The following is a 24,485-nucleotide window of genomic DNA, read 5'->3' on the forward strand; positions in this document are numbered from 1 at the left end:
TGCTTAAACACTGGAACAAACTGGGATAGCTACAAAGAAAAGCATTGAATTCTCCGTCTCTACATATTGTCATCTCAAGATTGAATACATTTGAATAAAATTTAGGTAAAGCAGAAATTATCCTGTCAGAGGGTAATTGGTGAACTGTATATGCAGAATATATTTGATATATATAAAAATTAGATTGATGATCTAACTGGTCTTCTTGGCTTTAATTCTAAATATCTATGTCATGCTAGTCTGTTTTTTTCCTTGTTAGTGCTTGATATGTCCTGTTAAAAAGGTGCAACTGAGGAGCAGGCTGCCATTTTGTTAAGTCACGAATACTGAAAACTGAGTGAAGTGGAACTGTGTGGGACAAAGGCTAAATTCTACTTAACAGGTAACTCAGCAGGGGGAACATTTTGGAGTTTAGGGTGTCATTAGAGAAATTTTGCTAAACAAGGAATCCACAGTATCAGGAAGGGTAGGAAATTCCTTTGCTCAGGAGGAAGCAGAAAGTCAGCTGTTTTGCTTTTATTAATGTCTTTATAATAGTCTATCTGGAGCTGAAAAGCACTGTAGAAAATGAGACTCTAGACCAGCAAAATGTACTCCTATCAAACTCGAGTCATCTTTCTGAACCTTCTCTCCTCAGTGCATTTCCAACAATGTGTTATTTTTTACTTTTTACATCTGTGTTAGAATTCTGTAGTCTTTCCTGCTTGCAATGAGTTACCTAGACAAGGCTACCCAAGAAATTAATCTGACGTTTTATAAAATAGATCCTATCAAAAAGACATGATATTAAAAATCAAAATATTTTTCATCTATATTAAATGTATTAATTTGAGGTCCTGTTAATTCTGGCGTGTTATTTTACACTTCCTATGATTTAAATGTATCCTTCTAAATACAGGGTTTCACAGGCACACTGTACCTTTTGACATAAGTACTGGTGTTCTTATGTATTGATGATTAATAGAATTGCAGAGAATCTTTTCCATTTGTGAAACTGAGGTACATGTGGGCCTTTTATGTATCACTTTCTATTGCAATTAAGGAGTTGATATATGGTTTATGTTTATGGTTGTTAACTTAAAAAAAAATTGAAGTTATTTAAATTAGCAGAATATATTTGGTTAAATCTGCAGTTTCTCAAAACCAAATTGTGTCAGTGGCAGTCATGGTTTAGTATAGCCTAGTGCAAAGTCTTAAATAGGTCTAGACTTGTCAGGGTTTTTTATTGTTGTCAGAGCAACGTTTTGTGCTTAACAGCAATATAATTTTTCAGAAGGTCAGTGCTGTGCACTGCTAATATAAATAAAAGAAACATTCCCCCCTTCAAACACTTTCAGCAGTTATATCTAGCCAGTGTAGCTGCTGTTGCAATAGGGTTAAACAAAGTATAGAAAAGCTTTATGATGCTTCTATTACAGTCAGGCAGGTAAGGAAATTGCTTTTTCCCAAAATACAAAGGTTAATGAGAATTAATAGTTTCATTTGTGTTTCATTAAAGACTTTCCTACAGGTAGTATAGTCTAATTCCCTACTTCTGTATCCTACACAGAATTAGATTTTTAAGACTTTTAGTTAAAGGTTCAAAACTGTTGTTCAGACAATTATATCCATTCCATTTTCTTAATTTTTCAGTCTGTGCCAAGAAGGTGCTGATACCTCATTCCCCCCCCCATATATTTAATTTATATGGAAAACCTCTTAGTTGGCATACAGTAATATTGTAGTTTACTATGAATAAATCCAAGCTAAGTCAAAGCTCAGGTGTTTTATGTTGTTTATTGTTGGGTTTTCTGTAGTTTTTTGGGGGGAGAGTTGTTTGTTCTTTCTTTGCTTTCACCTGGAGTGCTCTGAATTTTCTGGAATGCTTCCAAAGGTTAATCAGTGTTCCTGTTTCACATGTTGGCGAAATATACCAGTTTTGATTTAACAAAAAGATATTATACAGGTCTTTATGTTGTCAAATGGAGAGTAGCACACAGTCTACAGACGGTCTGAATGACATGCAGCCCAAGTCAATACTATCAGTTTTTAACTGTTAAGGCTCTCTACTGAAATTATTAAAAGATTTTCTTCTGATGAAGTTTTGTGCTGCATCTGTATAAATACTAACCATATACTCAATTGCATTAGCCAACAGACTGAAGGAAATTATTATTCCCCTCTACCCACGATTCATGATGCCTTAACTGGAATGCATTTTCCAGCTGGTGTCATTTCAATTGATGAGCAAATTGAACCAGCTATGAAGCTGAAACAGGAAGCACATAATATATGAAGAGAACCTGAGGGGACATTCATGAAGAAAAGAAAGCTAAGGGAGACAGTATTTTCAGTTTCCTATCAGGGGTTGTAGAAAGAGAAGATAATTCTTTTCTTAAAGATGCACAATGAGAGGACATCGGGCACCTGTCCCAAGTTGCAGTTTTCAAGTGAAAAACATTTCTTCACAGTAAGAGTAGTACTCATTGTAGCAGTTTTCTCTGAGAGTCTGTGCAATCCCTGTGCTTGGAAATATTCCAAGCTAGACTCATCAAGGCTGTGAGCATCCTGTTTCATCAGTCAACCTGATGCATGAAGTCTAAATTTGCTACATTCCACTGCTGTACGATCAAGGGAAAATGTAATAGTCACATAATATTCAGATGTAATTATTTGTGACATTCTGCAATTTTCAATTTTCTGTAAAATTTTCATGAGATAGAGCTATCATTCAGATCAGATTCAAAACCCTGTGGTGGAATGTCTTCAGTATATGTTTATACATATTCATGCACATATACACATGCACCCGTGTATGTCTATATACGTTTGTAGCATTACTGACCAAGTTCCAGTTACAAAAAACACCATTTAATCAATAATACCTGTAATTTTGGACTTGCTGTTCATGTCATTGAAATGATGATAATTAAAAAGAAATGTGGAAATTCTTGTAACTTATGACTGAATAGTATCCTCTAGACAGGTGACTTTATATACTAAGCATATTCTGCAGATGAACTTATGTTCAGAGAAATAAAAAAAGGAAGTTTTTTTTATATCTATGGCTCAAAAAGCCAAAACTCTCAACCTAGGAGTGTAACTGTAAATTCTATTGCATTACTATGGTACAGTTCTGTAATGGGCTTACTGTGGAGTTAATAAGTAGAGTTTCACACAGAAATCAAACTACATATTTAGAAGTTAACAACTTGTACATGCAATCTCTCCGCATAAAAGAAAACTGTCAAAACTGTGAAAATCACTAGCTATTATGAAACATCTGCTTCTACTTGGAATTGGACCTCTGACAAGGTTGTATTCAACCACAATCAATTTTCCATTATTCTTTTACTTTTCAAAAACACTGAACATACTGATCATTTTGATTCTAAACATGAGCCATGTACTGACACACAGAGCAAGAACTAAAAGTATTGCTAAACTTCTCTGCTGTAGTTTTGAGGATCAGTATTTTAGAGACATACAAACTTTTTCTTTAAGCCGGTTTAATTCAGCTGTAAAACCTACAAAAAGTTCATTCTGATGGTTGTTAAGCTGCTTTGCTTAGGTTTAGACGAAAATCTGAGGTAGAGTTGTGAAATTCCTAGGGGAGTTTAAACTTTATGTTAATTAGAATTTGATTATAATTTTTGAAAGGTATGATCTAAGAATTTATTCAGAAGTACACCTGAGAGTTTTCTTATTTGTAGTGACTCTTCAAAACCTATTGCCATGACTTTCTCATGAAAGTTGTTGTCACAATGTGCATCCACAGAAAGGATTTTGCAAGTCTCTTTTTAAACACTTGTGTTTTTCTTATTACAAATTTCATACATATCAGCATAGATTAATGAATTCTGTAGAATAAGTTCCTGAATTAAAATACACTTCTTTTTTTTTTACTTTTTGGTAGCTAAATTGCCTTTGAATATGTACTAAACATATATTCTCAACAGTCTTAGCACTCTTAATCGGTTATATACATCAGGACCTCTGAGATGTATTGCAACTGACTTATTTATTGGTATATATTGACTTATTTACTCGGTAAATACCTGTTCCTTTTAAGAAGTGATATCCAGAATATATTTTGGAATTGCATTACATAATTCAGTATCTCTGTCAAGTACCTGCTGGGAAAAGTAAGTATATGAAAATATAGGTACTTTGACTTTTTTTCATTCAGGATGTCCCTGTACAATGTGCAGAATAATATCTACTGCTGTCTGATTTTATGTTTAACTAAAACTGAGAGGGGACAAGAGCAGCCAGAGTTTATCAACACTTTCAGCTTTTCATTAAAATTCAATGTTAACCGAAAATTTCCTTATTTTAAATAAGATTGTATTTACTAAGTACTTTCTCAGTAAGGAGAATTAAAAACTTGTGCTTGGGAGAAAGCAACAAGTATGAAATATCAGTGTTTATTTTACCTTTATCTTATTCTTGCTCCTATTTCTACTCTTCCTGTATTTCTTTTGTAAGCGAAGGAGTATACATAACATGGTATGTTGCAATGGATATTACTTCCAAGCCTGAGGCTTGCTTCCTAGCTCAGAGAGACTTTTTTCTTAGTGTTGCTCACAAGACAAAAATGTGCTGTTAGGTTATACTATGTGTATATCCTGTGTTCATGTGCTGAGGCAAATTAGCAAATTTAAGTTGAAATGCAAATACCCCAAAGTTATTTGGAGGAGGGATTGCTCTGTGATGCAAAGATGGGAAAGCACAGAACTCAAAGGCATATAGCACAAGTGCATCACATTTAGTTCATTGAGTGGACCCCGTTTAGTCTAATTACTAATCTGTTCTGCACTCTCCATGCCACTGTCTCCTGTCCATAGGAATTAACGCAGTTAAACCTGAATCTTTTTTGATCCTCTTTTTTTGTTGTTGTTCACTGACTTAATAGGGCTGCCTTTAGAAAGGATTTTAAATCCAATGATGACACATGATCTAAGATTTGAAAATTTTAATATCCCATCAGTTGTCTTGATTGAATAGTCAGTCCAGTATCTGGCAAAAATGTTGATGAACAGAAATATGTTCAAAATCATCTTCGCAGAGAGTGCACTAAATAATGTCTTGTTCATGAACACTTAGAATATTTTCTTGGGAACTGATGAAATTAATTCATTCAAAATGAGGTTTGTCTTATGGCCTAAAATTTCTCAGGTACATATTTGAATTATTAAACTGTTTGAAACACAGACATCATACTACTGGTGCCCCATATTTTGTGGCTTCTCTTCCACAGAAGATTTGTACTCCAAGGTCCACAGAGCCATACACCAATTAGCTTGATTTCCAAATAAATTGATTATAATAAAGGACAACAAGTATAAAGATGGATTAAAAAAATGGAAAAGAAGTGAAAGAAATTTTGGTAAGGCAAACCTCATATTGCAATTCTATTTTGTGCTGTGTACTTGCATTTAGAAAAGTCCTTTGATAAGTCTCTGATTAGCAACTCTTAAAGAAACGTGATCAACAATTAGGAAAAAAAGGATGAAAATGAATATACAGATGTCACAGTGTAAAAAGTTACCAATAATAATCAAAAGGGATGTATGATGTGAATCACTCAATTAAACATTCTAATGAATTGTATGGAAAAAGAGCAAATTATGAAATCAAATGGCCTTATGGACAGTAAAAATTACTAAGGATAGTAAAAGCCACAGACTGTCTCTAAGAAGTTGCACAAAGGTCTTGTAATTGTAAGCATATAATACCAAATAAAATCAAATAGCAATAAGTTAAAAATAATGGAGCTGGAGAAATCATCTGTATACATTTAATGATGAGATCTCAACTCACTATCTTTATCAGAGAGGGAAAAAATACAAGCAACTTTTATTTATCGAGTTCTGCTCTCTGCTTATGAGAATGTTTGCTGAGCACACAGAGTGGTTGCAAAAGAAGTGGAGCTCTGAGGAGCATTAGAAAAGGAACAGAAGATAAAACAGGAAACACAAAGTCTTACTGTGCTCCATGGTTTTTGTTTGCACCTTTCATACTGCATATAGCTCTAGTTATCTAATCTCACAAAGAATATATGGAAATTAAAAATCACTGAAAAAAGGATCAATGATGACTGCACCTAAGTGGATGTGTGAGTATGTTCTACAGAGTAATCTGAAGTCAGAATCTTTTGCCGTCCAGTTCAAATAAAAATCATGCAGCTTAGGTTTTCCTTTTCATGGGAAGAAGCTTGCGAGGTGAGGCTGGTGAGTGTACATCTCTCTCCTTGGATTACTGTGAGTAAAGACATGTTGGAATGGCACTTCCATGGCATTCTGTTTAGTTGTAGCTAAGGATAATCATGGAATAATAATCAAAAATGTGAGGAAGACCCCTCATAAGAAAAGAGATGTTTTGGTAGTGGTGGGGGTGTTGGGTTTTTTGGCGGTGGAGGAGTTATAACTACTGGAGAAGCTGTAATGGACACTTCAGACATGAATGGCATGAAAAGAGAAAATAGGATATTATTTTCCTCAATTCAAGAACTGAGCTTCATCAAATCTATTTCAGCAACAGATTTAAAAGTAAAGAAAAAGAAAAGGAAATATTTACCTTTTACAGGCATGTGCTTAAACTCTATAGTGGACTGCAAGGGATTCTAGGAAGACAAAACCTAAATAGATTCAAACTGCTATTAAATAAATTGAAGAGAAGTCCAAAAAGGTCTTCTAAACATCTCATACAGAAAATCCCTAAAATCACAAATTCCAAAATCTGTGATGCACAGACAAGATAGAACATTCACCATTTAAACTTCCTCTAATCATTGTCAAAATTACATCTGGTCACTGGTCACAGATGCACCTCTTCTTGCTCTAAACCCATACAGCTCGTTTTATGTCCCATGAACACTTAAGCACTGAGTATCACCTAGGTACCTAAATTCTGTGCAAGACTTTATCAGCTATCAATAAGCTTATCTCAATAAATACCATATTTTTAAATGCCATGAGTACCATCTAAAGCATAAGGGAATCAGGAGTTCCATTCCTAAAAGTTGAGCAAATCCCCATGTTATTTCAAATTCTTCATTTTAAAGAAAGAATGTTTATATCTCCATTCTGCTGTGTTAGGCAGCATAATTTCAGGTGTAAATGTCATCTACTAGTGTTCTGTTTATTTCTAGAAAAAAAATTATATGTTTATTTTTGCCAGGTCCTGCACTTGGGTCACAACAATCTCATTCAGCAGTCTTGAGAAAGAGCAGCTGGAAAGCTGCCTGCCAAAAAAGGACCTGTGGATGCTGGTCAACAGCTGCTGAATATGAACCAGCAGTGTGCCCAGGTGCACATGCCATGTGCATGATGCAGTGGCATTCTGACCTGTATCAGAAATAGTAGTGCCAACAGGACTAGGGCAGTGATTGTCCCCCTATACTCAGCATGGGGGAGGCCATACTTTGAATACTGTGTTCAGTTTTGGGGCCCTCAATACAAGGACACTGAAGTGCTAAGGTGTGTCGAGAGAAAGGCAACAACGCTGGTGAAGCATCTGGAGCACAGATCTTGCGAGGAGCATGTGAGAAAAATAGGGTTATTTGGCCTGGAAAAAAAGAGGCTCAGGGAGGACCTTATCGCAATCTACAACTGCCTGAAAGGAGGTTGCTGTGAGGAGGGGATCCGTCTCTTTCCAAGGTAAAAAGGGACGGGACAAGAGGAAATGGCCTCAAGTTGCACGAGGGAAGGTTTAGATTAAATATTACAAAAAATTTCTTCACTGAAAGAGCAGTCAAGTATTGAAATAAGCTGCCCAGGTAAGTGGCAGAATCATCATCCCTGAAAGTGTTCAAAAGATGTGTGGATGTGGCACTTGGACATATGGTTTAGTGGTAACAGTTGGACTCAATGATTTTAGAGGTTCTTTCCAACCTTAGCAGTTCTGTATTTCTATGAACTTGAACACAAGCTAATGAAAAAGACCATCAAAACAACCAACAACGAGACACAACTATGAAGTTCTCTTTACTTCCTTCCCCTTCCTAGTAAAGAATTTATCCTAAGAAATAAATGCATATCACAGTTAGTTGCAGCATAAGATTGTTTGATGTTAACATAAAGTCTTGGAGAGAATGAAACAAAGTGTCTGTTCCTTCCAAATTTCTAATTTCCAAAGCACCAATAAAACAAGACTGTCAGTTTAATCAGTACTATGTGCAGGATGACAAATGTTTTACAATTTAATTTCAATCTGAAATTTGGCTTTTGAGATTTACATAGTAGGTTAATATATTTTCATCAATTTAATAGTTTTTAAAGTGTTTTATCAAACAACTTAATGTGACAAATCTTCAGCAGCCTTGTATCTTGACAACCACTTAAAAGCTAAATACAACGGTTCTTTTAGATTATAATATATACCATTATTATTAATATATACCATCATTTTCTTGAAAAGAGTGTAGAAACCACCATTGTTAATGGTCAGACGTCTTTGTGTGAATCATTCTATTTTGTGAAATACTGTGGAATACATTTCAGTCATCTAGGAGAGGACCTATTTCAATTGACTTCTTACCCTAACTGCTCCTTTAGCATTAATATGGATTTAATAGCGTGATTGAAGTTTTTAAGTGCTGTCAGAAAGTAATAACCATACGAGTTTCTTCAAATTTGCTTATAGAGTGGAAGTCTGAGGAAGTCCCTTTTCAACTGAGAGGTGGTCCTTTCCCACAATTCTTCCCATATTTTAATGTTTGTCTAATTTGAAATATATTCTCTTCTTTCATAGTAATTAAAATTCTCAGGAATGCTTCAGTTTGTGCTGGATGTTAGGTGAAAGGTGGATCAGAGTTTGACAATGAAAAACAGAGTGTGTGAGACAATGATTCAGGCATATAACTCAGGCATTTCCTGAACTTTGTATTTTCCATATTATGGGCTTTTTGTTTTCTGTAATGCTCTTGGAAGGTATATGCTTTTTCAATACAATGATTTGCTATAATTTAATCAGAAATGCTAAAATGTTCTTATGTCCCTGCTATGATACTTTAAATATTTGGTTTCAGTTGAAATGAATACTGAATCTGAAATAGTAATATAAACTACCATTTTTAAACACTTCCCTCAAACAAAACTAACTAAAACATTCTCCAGCAACAGCATACATGATGTGACACAACATGCATATGCTTTGAGATGCATAATGAAGATAAAAGAAACAGTGTTTTTGCAAATCTTTTTAGTGTGGAGAGTGATAGAGCAATGCATTTTTCCTTTATGATCTTGCAATTCCCTGTGGCTGCATTTTGATTTTAATGGCTAAGTAGGGTGAGGATAGGTTAGTGAATGATTATGAGATTACCAGTATATATTAGGTGTTATGAAAAGAAAAAGTGTTAATGATTAAGTATCTTGCTTTCACTCCTGATCATTACAATCTGGTGTTATAGGACACAGTACTGTGAATGAATTGTAAAAGCAAGACCATAACCACTCAGCCTTTTTGAGTTATTAAAGATCCAAGAGATCATTTTGAGTTTTTAAGTTTTGGTGCTAATGGGCTCATTAATCAGAGTGAGAAATTTATAATAGGAATCAGTATGTATGAGTAGAAAATGGACAAATTCAAACGGGATATTAGACACACGTTTTAATGTTCAGATTGATTACTTCTGAAAGCTACTGTGAAAGAGGCAAATTATCCATCTCCAGATGTCTTTGAGATGATGCCTTTATAGGAAGCAATCTTCAGTGAATCAGATGTCATTAGGTTCAACAGAAGGGTAACTGAGTTGAAACAAAACTGAAAGGGATTCCAAGGCAGTTTCTTGCTCAGGGAAACACAAAGCTGGAAGAAATGGCTGATACCCCAGGGTGCTGTGCAGCCCTTCAGAAGGACCTTGAAAGGTTGGAGAGATGAATAGAGAGGAACTGTCTGGAATTCAACGAGGGCAAATATAGGGTCCTACACCTGGGGAGTAATAACCACATGCACCAGTACAGGCTGGGGGCTGACCTGCTGGAAAGCAGCTCTGCGGAGAAGGTCCTGGGGGTCCTGGTGGACAACAGCTCTCCATGAGCCAACAGTGTGCCCTGGTGGCCAAGAAGGCCAACAGAATCCTGGGATGCATTAGGAAGGGCATTACCAGCAGGTCAAGGGAGGTGATCCTGCCCCTCTGCTCAGCCCTAGTGAGACCACATCTGGAGTACTTTGTCCAGTTCTGGGCTCCTCAGTAAAAGAGGGACATGAAACTCCTGGAGTGGGTCCAGCAGAGGGCTATGGAGATGATTAAAGGACTGAAGCATGCTCTTATGAGGAAAGGCTGAGGGAGATGGAACTGTTCAGCCTCAAGAAGAGGTGACTGAGAGAAGAACACATCAATGTATAAGTATGCAAACGAAGAGTGTCAAGGGAATGGAACCAGGCTCTTCTTGGTGGTGCCAAACAATAGGACAAGAGGCAATGGGCCTTTTTCATTAGAAACTGATGAAAAAAGTTCCCCCTGAATATGAGGAAGAACTTTATTGTGTGGGTGACCGTGAATTGGAGCAGACTGCCCAGAGATGTTGTAGAGTCTCCCTCACTGGAGATATTAGTGAACCATATGGACACAATTATGTGCAATGTGCTCTAGGATAACCCTGCTACCGTGTTTGAGCAGGGATGGTGGACTAGGTGATCCTTTCAACCTTACCCATTCTCTGTTTCTGTGAAGTCACCTCGTGTAATCGCTTTTGTAAACTGCATCCTAATTTATTACACTGGTTCTAATCAACCTGTTCCTGTCCTATCCACTGGAAATCTGTTCTGGAGCTTAGTGCTTTAATAGCAAGATTACTTTTTTTTGTGATTTCCAGTTTTCTTTTAATCAAATTTGAGTTAGATGAGATTCCTGATAAACTTGTTACCCTCCATTTTTCTTATTTTTCTTTTCTATACCTGTAATCAATGTAGCCAAGTGCTCCATTAGGATATAAAAGTATGTGATCCTTTACATAAACCAAAATTATCATAACTCCAACAGTTATCAACATTATTGTCATACTGAGTCCAAACCACAGCACTGCACCAACTACTAAGAAGGAAATGAGCTCTATCACAGCTGAAAGCAGTACGGTAGGGAAGAAAGAAAAGTCATTCTAGGAGAGTAAGAAAGTGAGATTGCCATGATGAATACTTCCCGGGAGTGTTATAATTTAAATCTGGAAAATTGTCCTTCTGCTATCTATGTGAGAAGGGTTGCATTCCTGCTGTGTAAACAGCACGATTTAAAATGCAGGGGGAAGCTCATATTTTCCATACTTGGGAAGTGCTGAGGGTAAATCTTGTACAAGTAACAGCAAAACAAGACAATCACCAGAGTCAGTAAAAGTGTATATTCACACTATACAATACTACACCATTTTGACAGTTTGCACTGTGACTCTATATTTTTACTACTTTTAGCCTTTTCAGTCCAAAATGCATCTGGATCATTCACAGTGATGATCTGTTTTGCTATTTCCTTGAAATTGTGCTGAAAACCCTTCCAGTGGCAAATATATCAGTCTGGGCCTATTCAAGTGACAGAAGACAAACATTCCAGTTTTTTTAGGTCCCAAAGTGCGCTCCCTCATTCTATTAACTTTATTTTGGGAAGGTAAATAATCATTAAAAAAGACACTCCTCTCTCCCCGCCCTCCCCCCCCCCAAAAAAAAAAAAGTGGAATAATGAACAACAAGAAAATTGGTTTCCGGGCTGCTAGAGTTCTATTTTTCCTAGATACCATGCCAGGAAGAAAATGTTATGCATGCACTGAGGCTTAACACTGAGAAGTTCCAGGATTCGTAGGATACAGGGTCTTCCAGAGCAGTGTTGGAAGATTGTTTTAATCAGGGCAAGCAAGATGTCCTCATCCATCTAGCAAGTTGTATATTTTTTGAATACAGGTTTAGGCTTCTTGAATCTTCTTAGATGTGAAAAAGAGTAGTGCAGGATGTGTAAGACAAGATCCTTCAGGAATAGAGGAAACAAAAATTAATCATACTGACACTGCTTGAAAGTTTTAACCAGTTTATTGTGATAAACTGGCATATCAGCAAATATCTATGAACAACTGATTCGGAACTACATTTAGATCATGAAATCCCACAATATCACATTGAATTAGACTATAGTATGGCTAATTCTGTGGCCTCGTATCCTAAGAGCAAATTATTTTTATTTTTAAAAATTAATTTAAAAGTTACAAGTAAAATATTTAGATTGTGGAAGTCTAACTTAGTTATCTAGAAGTCTCTATTAAGATTTCAATATGCTGTGTGAGCTGGTGTCCATAGTCACAGTCTCTTCTATCCTCAACCTGTTGTCTGCTCTCCCCAAAAAGCAGCACTTGCTGGTCTCTCTTCCCACTGACAAAGTTCAGAGGAGCATACACATATACATATGATTTCTTTCCACTATCTTTTGAACACTCTAGCCTTTATATCCCTTCTGTAATGGTGACACTGGGCTGGCATCTGGTGCTGGAAGAAACATATAGCTCTTTGGATTATGTAGGTCAGATGGAGCTCACTCTCAGATAACATCTGAGATTTGCCTAGAGATTCAGGTTCCTAGATAGAATCTGGGATTTGGCTAGAGAACCAGACCATAAGCATATTAATAAATACTGGTCCTTTGTCTAATAGGAGTTCAGGAACCTGAAAAGCCCATTCTCCTCAGGAAAGAAGTTACACAATAGGACAGGAGGTGTAGTCTTGTATGTTACACAGCAGATATGGAAAACTGAGCATAAAAACAAGAGGATTGAATTCAGTGTAACACACTGAAAAAGTTTGAGACGACCAAAATCAAAATTTGCTTCTATGTCTTTAGAACTTCAGGAAGTATACCATATGATTTAGATTGGAAATCAGAGTCACTATTTATTAATTTATTTAAATGTTCTCATGAAAACTTAGTGTCTAAACTAAAAGCTGTGTGGGCTTAAAATATTCATGAACATTAGTTATGTACTAATTAAGTGAAAGCCTAGTATCTGGATATCTTTTTTTTTTCAGCATTAGTTTATGTGGTTTTCATTTTTGTATTGGTAAGGCCACAGCATCAAAATCACAAAAATGTAAAATATTTTAAATAAGACCCTTGCATCCAGAACAAAAAAAACTACTAAGCATTTTACTTCCATGGCAACTCTGATGTAACAGGTTCTAAATAGCACTCTCAGAACATGACATTGTTTTTCAACATATGAAATTATTTAATATTTTTCAGGTTCTTCCTTACAACTGATACATGCTGATTAGTGAAATCAATGACGTAAACATCAATGAGAACTAACTTTTGCAAGATAATTTAATTCCATGTGAAATAGTGATCATTACAAGTCAAGATTAAAAGAAAACATCCCTAATTCATTTGTATTAGTGACATTTTTATAAAGATACATGCTATTAAATTTCATTTGGTAATAGTTTATTATGTTCGTATGATGCACAATCTATTAGATACTCGACTGCTTGCTTATCTACCTTTAAATATAGATATGTTTTGTTTATGTAGCTTTACTGTTCTAATACTTCGTGGTCATTTAATTCTAACCCTGTGTACAACTGAAAAGGTTTAAAAGTGAAACAGCTCAATCATGGAAATGCTATAACCCCAAAGCAATGGTTATTGCATTGTCATTTTTGTGAAAGTGGAAGAGCGATCAAGTGACACATAACTTTCTTCAAGCAGGTTCAGCGACTTTCATACTTTCTATTGTAAGTTACCTTTTCTGAATTAAAACCAAAAATCCACTACTCCACTTAATTACAACATTACAGCTTTTGCTGAAGAGAAAGGCTAAGTGAATGACTCATGCAGAAGAGGCATTAGTTACAGCCCAGTTGATCTTATGAGACTTATGGGACAGTGAAGACCAGATCTACAAAGCTTCTTGAGTATCAGAGTCAAAAATTACAGGTCCTGAAAACTCGTCCAACACTGTCACGTAACCTAGGGCATGCTTTAACATTCAGCACCCTTACTCTTGTAATTATTTATCAGCCCATGAGGACTTAAGCATTCCTGAAGGCATTTCACTAGAGCAGGATGAGAGGAAATGGCCTCAAGTTGTGTCACAGGAGGTTGACATTGGATGTTAGGAAAAATTTCTTTACTGAAAGGATGATCAAGCATTGGAACAGTCTACCCAGGAAAGTGGTGGAATAACCATCCCTGGAAGTGTTCAAAAAACATCTAAATGTGGTACTTAGGGACATGGTTTAGTCGTGAAGATGGCTGTGTTAGGTTAATAGTTGAACTTGATGATCCTAGGTCTTTTCTAGCCTTAATGACTGTATGATTCTATAACTGTGCAGCTCAATTCCTATCTTGCACCATAATTAAAATTTATTTAATTTATCCTGAAAATTGTAATGAGTAGATCACAGACATCTGTTGAATCCTGTTCCCTAAAGTGCAAAAATGAAGACTAGTCACATTAAAAAAAAAAAAGGTGGATATTTTTCCACAATAAGCATAGGAGAAATTATTTCAGTTATTATAAAACAGCAAGGCATTGAAATATGCTTTGCTGCTCCAAAAGAAATTAACCTCAAGAAATTAAAATGTTATCTAGCAAGTTTTAAGCATTCAGTAGTCAATTTAGGAAATGCTAAGGACTTAAAGGAGAGAGTTTTTAGCTCTGAAAATCAAGAACCGGGATTTTATTGCTGCTATTTACATATTTTATATATATATATATATATATATGAATATATCATATACATGTGTGTACGTATATATATATATATATATACACAGAAGTTATATGATTATGTAAAGAATTTTTATTAAATGTAATTTTCTACAATACTCATTCCTAAGTAACATGAAATTAGAGTAAGTCCACATGTTTGGAAGAAGAGATTTGAGCTTGTATATTTTGTCTAAAAACTTTATTAATTCTACTTTCAGTCAATGGTCAATTAGTACAGAGACTGGAATAAGTTATTTTTAAGCATATATACAAATAAAAAGATAAAAATGATAAAAAATATTAATAAAACCTAAAATTATTATTCTGAAGTTAGAGCTCCTTCTTTGAGTGTTATTAAAGTTGTGTGAGTTCTTTAAATGTGTTTCACCATCACAATGCTTCTCTATGATATTAGGTCTTTGTATTAATATTCTATTGCAAAGTTTGATGTTGGTTCCTATTAAGAAGTAGAGTAATATTTTTTTCATAATGAAATTTAATGTCAGTTTAACCAGGTTTAATTAAACTTTGGCTTATAAATCATTTTATTGAGAAGTGCAATGAAATTTTCTGAGTTTTATGGCTTTTTAATTAAAATTAATTAAGCCAACTTGTGGTTAAGTGCCTGCAAACTAGTTCCCTTACATTTCCAAGCTATCACGCAATGTTCTAGTCACACAATTTATCAGGAGTTAGTGCATTAAAACACCATTACATAAAAATCTATTTTTTTAGGGACATATTGACATTTAACCAAATAATTTAAAAAAGAACTGACTCATGTTTTAACCCAATTATCTCTTACGTTAAGATAATTTAAGAGCGTGGTTAATACAGTCCATGACCCCGTGAACACCTTTGATTGTCTTTGTGTCAGCATCCTACTTTGCGTATATATGTAAAGTTAAAAAGTAACTCATTGAAAGTTATATTTTACATATAGAAGTATTTACATTCATAGTAATAAGCATAATTTTCGGCTTGATCTAATTTATTCTATCTGCACTTATGTATTTCATCTGTAATTACATTACATATTTCAGGGAACTTCTGTCTGTCATGATTTTGTCATGTCTATGTCTTCATTATTAATCTCTACTACCTTATGTAAAATAATATGCAGTTAATTTTTAATAAATTCGTTTAAGCAGTAAATTTCAAAAAATATGAAGTTGGAGAATCGAAATAGGAATTTCCTTCTATCGCATGGGATAGAGGAGGACAGCATGTGACACACTAGAGCCAGAGTATAATTCTGATGTTATAAATCTTGCACCTTTTTTTCCTGCATTTGTTATAATGGCCCAGACCCAAACAAGCAATTATAGACAGCACTGATTTGGATTTTGATATGCTAAGAACTGAATCAAGCGGGTGTAGCAGTCGAAGTATCCACTTTCCTGAGTTTTGATGTTCTTACACTTCATGACTGAAGTTTTGTCATTCCTTCCCTGCTTCTTGTCTTACTCTCACAAAGTCTATCCAAAATAACATGAAATTCATTATTATCTTTTATCTATTAGATGCTATAACTTACTGCTCCTTTTATTACTTTTTGAATTTTTTTGGTTTATATAAAAAATAAGGGTTTTTTTCATGTACCTCCAGTCTACAACTACTTCACATTCATCTCAAAATTGTCTATGAATCAAGAATTTTTAATTTCTCCACGGAGATTAGGGACTTTAAAAAAAAATGTTTGGAGAAAAATACCCTGCAAAACTGTGATTCTATTGTGTCCTCTTAATGTAGAGTAGGTAGTTCAGAGAGTGCTTAATTCAATCCTTAGGATTCAGTCAACCAAATGAAATTTTTTTGTTTAGTTTGTAAGTTTTATGTAACTTATATAGTTTTTGGTTTGTTTGTTTTTTTCTATCAGCCAAGGAAAGGTTAATTTTTTGCAGTAGCCTGGAGGGAGCATAGCTAAGAAACAAGGGTTATTCTGTACCACCTCAGGTCATTGCTGGGGGTGGGGCAAAGCTGTCACTGTTCATTTTCTTACCTCATTGTTGATTCCAGTAAATTGTTCTTATCTGAACCCCTGAGCTTTGCCTTTTGTGCCTCCAGTTCTCCTCTTCAGCCTGCCCCAAGGAGGGGGGAAAGGGGAAAGACAGGGGAGTGAGAGAGCAGCAAGTGGTTTGGAGAGTCTTGGTGGGAGCACTGAACTGCTGAGTACCATTTCTAAACCATGATGGTATTATAAATTTTAATACTGTGAGACCTTAGTTGTGTACATTTTGAATGTTAACTGGACGTTAACAATCTGTTCTAAACAAGTTCAAGAAATAATGCTAAGTTCAGGTGTTGATCTTCCTCTCAGCCTTGTCATGTATATAAACTGACATCATCTGGATATTGATAATATAACTGTATATGACTGACAAGTTTTTAAAGATATAGGTCAGACAGTGAAAAAACACAGGAAAATGTAGTATGTCCATATAAAGATTTGCAATATATTGAATGTGTTGAATTACAATTGAGTTTATAAAAATTTCAAACAATAGCCTTTACTAGTTCTGACAATTCTTAATTACAATATTACCATATAGTCTTCATATTTTTCTCTGAATATATTTATATATGAATTATGACTACAGCTGTTGAACTCATCCGTGGTTTGTTTTTCTCATGAGCTCTAAGAATATGGCACAGCATACCCATGTCCATGTATGGCAGATACAGGCTAATTCTATGGTCTTATTAGCTTTAGCATCTGTTTTTTCTTTTCTGAAATATTACTGAATTACTGAATCTGAACTACTTTCTTCTTCTCAGGAGAATATAATGGAAGTTATAAGAAATCAAGAATTTTTACTTCTACCAGCTGAAGAGCTGCATAAACTTCTTGCTAGTGATGATGTGAATGTTCCTGATGAAGAGACCATTTTCCATGCCTTAATGATGTGGGTGAAGTATGATATGCAGAGGAGATGCAACGACCTAAGTATGCTACTTGCTTATATCAGATTACCCCTCCTTCCACCTCAGGTATTTTTACAGTTATGTAATAATAATAATAAAACCAACATTGTTATTGTGTTATTGTGAAAACTGGCATCAGTTTATAATCTGCAATACTCTAATACTCTGTGTGTTTAAAAGAAAACCTGTTCAGAATTAGAAAAAATTATTGATAGCCCTTAACCTGGAGTGATTTCAATAAATTTGAGGAATGGGCCAACAGATATGCAAGAAGAGCAGAACTCTGAAACTGAAGAGGAGCAACAGCAGATTTCATAGCATGCTAAGAATGATAGACAGAATAGCAAATATTCTCAGAAAAAAAACAACCAAACAAAAAAAAAATTATCAAACACGTGGGGCTTATGATGGATACCAGGCTGAGTATGAGTCAACAGTATGAATGAGGAAAACTGTATATTGTTCTACAGCAGGAAAAATTCTGTCAGCAAGCCATATGAAGTTATTATTCACATAATACCTGGTGCTGCTAAGTCTGCACCTGAAATATTGTTTCCAGTTTTGCACTCCACAATTCACAAGGCATAGGAACAAATTGGAAAAGGTCCAGAGATGGGCTACCAAGATGGTATATCAGCTAGGAAAGGAGAAGCTGAAGAAATGGTCTAGTGAAGAGGAGGCTAAATGATGACCAAATAGCAACTTAAGACTTGAAGGGAAGGTCATGGAACCAAATTCTTGAGAGCACCACAAAATGTAAGAAGAGGCAAACAGCCCAACTTGTAGCATGGACAGTTCAGGTTGGACATTGGCTTGAGAGGAATCACTTGGAATGCAGTGAACAAATGCAGATGTTTTTTCAAAGTCTAAGTGATCTTCTTCATTGAAGGTTTTCCTGAATTCCTAAATCCAGTATTGGCACTAGCCCTGATTTGAGTGAGAAGTTTATCTAGTTGGCCACTGAGGTCCTTTAGATCTCCCTTCCTATGAATGCTTCCATGAATCTGTGATTCAGGTTTCAGTTTCCTTTTTTTTTTTCCAGACAACTAAATAGCAATTTTCTTCCATGTTTCCATACTATCATTCTCCTTCCAGCTAGTGTACTGGGTCTGGCTGGAGTGGAATAAACTTTTTTTATGGCAGCCCCTATGGTGCTGTGCTTTTCTCTTATGGTTAAAACAGCGTTGGTAATACATATGTTTTGGCTATTGCTGAGCAGTGCTTATACAGCTCAGAGGATTGAGTAGTTTTGTTTTGTTTTACATTCCGATATAAAATGTTCAAAGGAAATAGTCAAATATGACAATTTTAAAGGTTTCCTTGTCACAAATGAGCTTTTTATTTTTCAACATCTATGCCAATTGAGAAGGTCATACACAACACTATGCATAATTGCAGCGTTCAAAGTGGTTTGTTTTTTTTTAATCTGCCAAGCACTTAAAAAAAAAGTATCTTAAGTTGTTCACACAGCATTCTCACCTCTAGCTCTTATTGTGTAGAATGATCATGAAAGCTTTGTTGGTTACTGGTCTCTGCACTAGTTCTGAATAATAATTTTCTTTATAATAATATAATTTTCTTTATAATTTATAAATTTCTTTATAATTACTTTCTTCAAGATCTACCAATAAGTTAATGAGTTAAGTGAGGCTATTGACAGTAGTCAGATGAAAGGAGTACAACTGTTTTGTCTGTTCTGTGAATTGCTGAAAATTATGAAAAAATTAAAAAGTTTCCTCTTCAATAGTCTTATGTAAATTAGGTTTTGTATGTATGTATGTGTGTAAGGTATGTAATGGTCTCATTCTTATCTAGGTTCCCTTTCTCATGAAAGGCTTGACCAGAAGATCTTTCAGTCACTTCCAACCTGGGCTGTTCTGTGGTTCTATGATTCTATGGTTCTGTGGTTTCACGGTATAGAAAGTATCTGTTGAAACAACTTAGAGGCGAGATTTCAAACTGCTTTTATATTCATAAGCTTTAAACCGGCTACAGATTCTAAATATATGGCTCACAAATTTAGCTGCGCTCATCCAATCAATAGGGATTTTACTACACCTAGACATGCCTTACTTTGCTTACCCCTGAACTGCTATTTGCATGTAAACCAGTGATCCCAAAATTACCAAGCTGAGTGTTTTAGCTCTTTATCCATAATGTTAAAGGCAATTCCCTGTATAATTGTTGTCTCACATGATTGACACTTACCTATACACTCCTAAAACAGTTGTGTTAACCTGAAAATTAATTCCATTGTGTATCTTTCAGAAAATTTCTCTATCATTTTCATTGCACTGAGAAATAACTGAAGAGCTCTCTGGAAAGAAGCCAGGTCAAAATTAGCAGCTAATGATTGAACCTTTGAGAAAAAAAAAATTGAGTTCCTTACTTTTGAATTCACTAAAAAAGATGAAGTCATAGTCTACAAGGATTATTAACAGTTCGGAAAGATTGTACTGAGATCCTCTTAAAATGAATGTTTAAATTTATCACCTGAGTTTTCATGATACCTCATTTCAGTCTCCAGGAGCAGTAATTATGTCGGCAATGTAGTCAGACTTAAGTAGTACGATATCAAACAATGTAATTCATAATTCAATAGCAGAATTATCAGAAGCTAAGCAGTATTAACATGTTAAAAGGAAAGTATCATGAAGATGAAAATGAAATAATAGAACCTGCTGCGTTACCATAGAACTTTTTTGCTCCTTTCATTTGCCTGAAACAATCTGCTAAACTTAAACAGTTTATGTTTCTTCATTCAAGTCAAACTAAGAAAGATTGGTGGCTTGACCAATATAAGAAATCGTTTCACATTTAGTCACTTCCTTTCAAGAGGCATTGCAGATATTTTATGTTGGTCCATACAGAAAACATATCTTAATTTATGCTTATTTCACTTTCCTTGACTTACTGACAATAGTTTGTCTAATGCAGCTCAAGATGTCACCTGTCTTCTTTGAGACACAGGCACAGTGCTGACTCCTGTTCTGACAAGCTACTTTCCAGCTGGGTGGCCCCCAGCCTATATTAGTTCATGAATGTACATACATATACACATGGACATAAACATATACATTTATTTCATTCTTTTATAGTAGAATGTTCTTATAAACCTTTTCCTTAAAGGTGAAATTCCACAGTTGTGGACAGATATATTCATTAAGGTCTGATTAGAATAGCTAAAGGTGTTCCCACCTAGCTCCCTGATGGCATGTGATATAGTGATTGCTGTCCCCACACCTCAGGGAGCAAAACAGTTCATTTAAACCCTCACTAATTCTACACAGACAAAAGTCTAACCCTGTCTGCACTTGAAACTAAAACATTAACTTCTGGCCATGAACGCAAACAGTATAGAGAAGTTTATTTCTATTCAGCTGTATTTTCCTTATCTTTCTCTCTACCTTTTCCAAAACAGAATAGTTTCTTCTGTGTTTGTATTTCCTATTCCCTGACTCAAGCTGTATCTAGAAACATTCAGTGCAATTCATCAGCATGTTTGAGCCTCTGCCTATTTTGATTACTAATGATGTAATCACATTTATTAAGATGAAAAGCTGGTTTCTGCTGTTTGTCTATACACAGTGTAATGTATCTGTTCATGTTGAGCCTACAGCATGAGCCAAAAATGTAGGCATCTTCTATTGGGCAAAACATTATTTCATGGTGTTTTTTAAGAGTGCAAGAAGTTGCTAATGACACTTGGGCTACTGAAGGAATTTACAAGCAAAAGTTAGAAGTTAACATATGATACAGAGTACCTAGAATAGCATGACAGTAAAGAGTGAGGATGTTACACTTTAGGTTTCAGTGTTTCTCAGCAAAGATGTGCATGATATAAACACCACAAATATTTCCTTGTAGAAATGGTTAAGTTAAAGATAACTTGTACTCCACCAGTGTGCTATGTTTATAATGGCCATTCTTTGCAACTGTTTGTAACAGCAGATCACTGGTTAACTGGGAAACTTAAAAATAGCATAGGGTAAAGCATAGGTGTTACTACCTTTTCCTCTGCAACACTTTAAATGATATCACTTTCAGAGGCTTTGCGAATCACATCAGTAGAATAATGCATAGTCTTTGAGTACTGTGACTGTGACTCAGATTCAGTAAATCTAATATAGGCATCTAAATTAGATTTCTTGCCCAGGAGCAGAAACAATGCAGTCCTTATAAAATGAAGTACTTAAATACCCTGTAACTCACTGGAGAGAAAGTGAATGGGTCCACATGGGTCCTGTTCTTATTTATACAGAGATGCTGTAGGAAATGCTAAGCCTCTAAATCCCCTTAGAATGCACACATTACATCTGACTGTACATGATTTTAAAAGTGTATATGAATTTGCATGTAGTAATGGTGTAGAAGCCCTTTAAATCCTAGCTTGGATAACTGACATTATGAGGCAAACTTATAAATTCCTTTTCCAGCTCAGCTAGCATTTGGCAAAGAGGTACTGCCAAAAAAAAAGCAAATTAATCAGGCAGTTGTCATCGAGTTCTGACCTCTTCAATACATATTGAGCTAGATGAAACAACTGAAAGTTCCTTTGCTTAGCAAAAATGGAGGGAAACATTCTATGTCAATCAATCTTTAAATTTCTTCTTCAGAGCAGTGTGATTGATAATACAAAATGAGAAGCTTTTTCAGTTCTCTAACCACCTCTAGCATCACTAAAGAAGTGCAGCTTATAAGAATTTGCACCTGACTAGAGTTCTAAGCTTTTTAGAATGGTTCTTCCCTACTGATCTGAGGTAAATGCGAAGTATGTGTGTATATTCAGTCATACTCTACAACATTTTGTGAATTCTTTCAATAATTTCTGGATGAACTACATACCAGGAGATTATAACTTGAATCTGAAAGACTAAAGGTATGATACAACTTCTTATTCACCTTTGTGTTTCCACATCAGCTGGATTCCTAACCTCCCACTATAGGCAATGAAGATCTAGTGCACTTTCCAACACATAGGAACAAACCTGTGTGCTGATTTGAGAGGTTCCATGATCATGTTTTCTGGGTCCCAGCAGATTATCTGGAAGCATTCCTTCATAAATCCAGTGCCATGTTTATTGGCCCTGTGTGGGTTCTTAGACGCCATGTGGCATGTCAAATGGTGCTAAATGCTTGGTTTTGTGCAAGTAGATTAAGCAATTACTCAATTTGAATGTCAACCTCTATCAGAATAATATAAATTTGGGAATGTGAGGAAGTTTGACAGTATTTTTAAAGTAATATATATGTTTATTTAAATAAAATAAAAATTAATTAATTAACTTAAGAATTAATAAATTCTCAGTCCATAAAAATGACATTTCAGAGAAGCTTCTAGGAGGATCTCCATATTCCTCTATTAACTTATCATTGTAGGGGAAATTTAGGCCCAAAATTTCTGTTGCCTATGAAATGACAATTAGTTGAGTATGGTCAGTACAAACAAGCTAATCTGTTATTTTTCTACTTTTCTTAGATAGATCATACAGTAAAGCTAACTCATTCACTTTTTTTATAGCAACTTCTCTGCCTGTGGATGCAGCTTGTCAGAGGATACTTTACCTTAACAAAGATATGATAGTTCAGTGCAGTGTGCAGATACAATCCAAAGGGGTTTGTTTTGTTGTTTTTCTTTTTTATCTTCTAGCTAATTCTAAAATTGTCCAGAAGTCCTGTCAATATGGTTAGCGTTTCTTGTGTAGATAAGTGACATGTGAGCATTTGTAAACAGTGAAAATGATAACCATTCAAGACAGTTATGTGTGATATTCATTTCCAAATGCATTTGTCTATCAGTAAAGCTTAGTGAATACCAGTAAATATCAGTAAAGTATCACTAAATGCTTTGAAGCTGTCATGGGGTGCTGTTCAAATAAAAAGTTGTGACAACATAATTCTATAATACCATTTATCTGACACACAGGCAACTTACCTGACTTTTTATTGAGTGTCTCATGATATACTGGGCATATGGTTTGCTGCTAAATATTTTTTGGGTATTTTTATATAGTGGAAGAATGTATTTTCACTAGTTAAATCACTATTGGAAGTGATCATAAAATACTTGCGGAATGATAATGATGCATAAAAAATACAAACCTTATCTCTCTTCAATTGTGCCTCCACAGGTCATGCAAATATAACTTACTGAATGTAGTGAAGACAAAGATCAATCATTGCTCTCAACAATTGTTAACAATGGGTAGCTTTAAAAGCATAAACCATTATTGTTGTTGACTTCATTGCAATCTGTTATTTTAAGCAAAGAAGGAAAGAAAAAGGGAGGTCTAAGACATGGGTTGGACTTACCCTCCATAATATTATGTCTCTTTTTTGCACTGTAGTGCTGTTTTTTGCATTCTTCCTTCTCCCTTAAATTGATGCAGCATAATAGGAAAGCACATAATAGGAAACATTTTCTTTTTTATTTCTAGTTGAGCCATCAACATTTTGGAGATTATGTATATCCTTAAAGAATTCTTCATATTGGTGACATTTAAACTTGAAATACTATCTGGAAAAGGTGCTTAAATAGACAGTTCCCTTTCTTTGTGAGTTTTTCCTGTCCATCCTTTTTGCCTACTTCTAGGACGTGAAGATTATATTTGAATAAGGAGAACATCATTTATGGGGGAAAAAAGCTTCTTTTATGTTTTATTTCTTTGTATTTATTCTAAGAGTTTTATGAAAGTAACATGAATTTTGGTAAATTACAGCTAGCTGCAGATAATAGGTTAATTGCAGTTAAAAATAAAAAGCCAGTAATTTCCAGTAATTTTTAAATGTAGACTATTAGTTTCTATTGGCTGAATAACATTTGTGTTCTATTTGTTAGCATCTTTCATGCTTTTACCTAATCTTCTATTTGATTTATCACTTTCAGAG

At 35.0% G+C, this 24,485-nt stretch overlaps 1 protein-coding gene across 2 annotated transcripts in view; it reads left to right on the forward strand.

The window, feature by feature from the left end:
• Nucleotides 1–24,485, forward strand: part of KLHL1 (kelch like family member 1) — a 202,758-nt gene that overhangs the window by 104,614 nt on the left and 73,659 nt on the right. For both annotated transcript variants that reach the window (XM_027739034.2, XM_027739035.2), the window contains exon 5: nucleotides 17,451–17,663. In XM_027739034.2, coding sequence (XP_027594835.2) covers nucleotides 17,451–17,663 — 213 coding nt within the window. The remainder of the gene's footprint in view (nucleotides 1–17,450; nucleotides 17,664–24,485) is intronic.

The sequence above is a fragment of the Pipra filicauda genome, unplaced genomic scaffold, assembly GCF_003945595.2.
Source record: "Pipra filicauda isolate LSUMZ 115617 unplaced genomic scaffold, ASM394559v2 scaffold473_size681673_pilon, whole genome shotgun sequence".
In the NCBI taxonomy this organism is placed as follows: Eukaryota; Metazoa; Chordata; class Aves; order Passeriformes; family Pipridae; genus Pipra; species Pipra filicauda.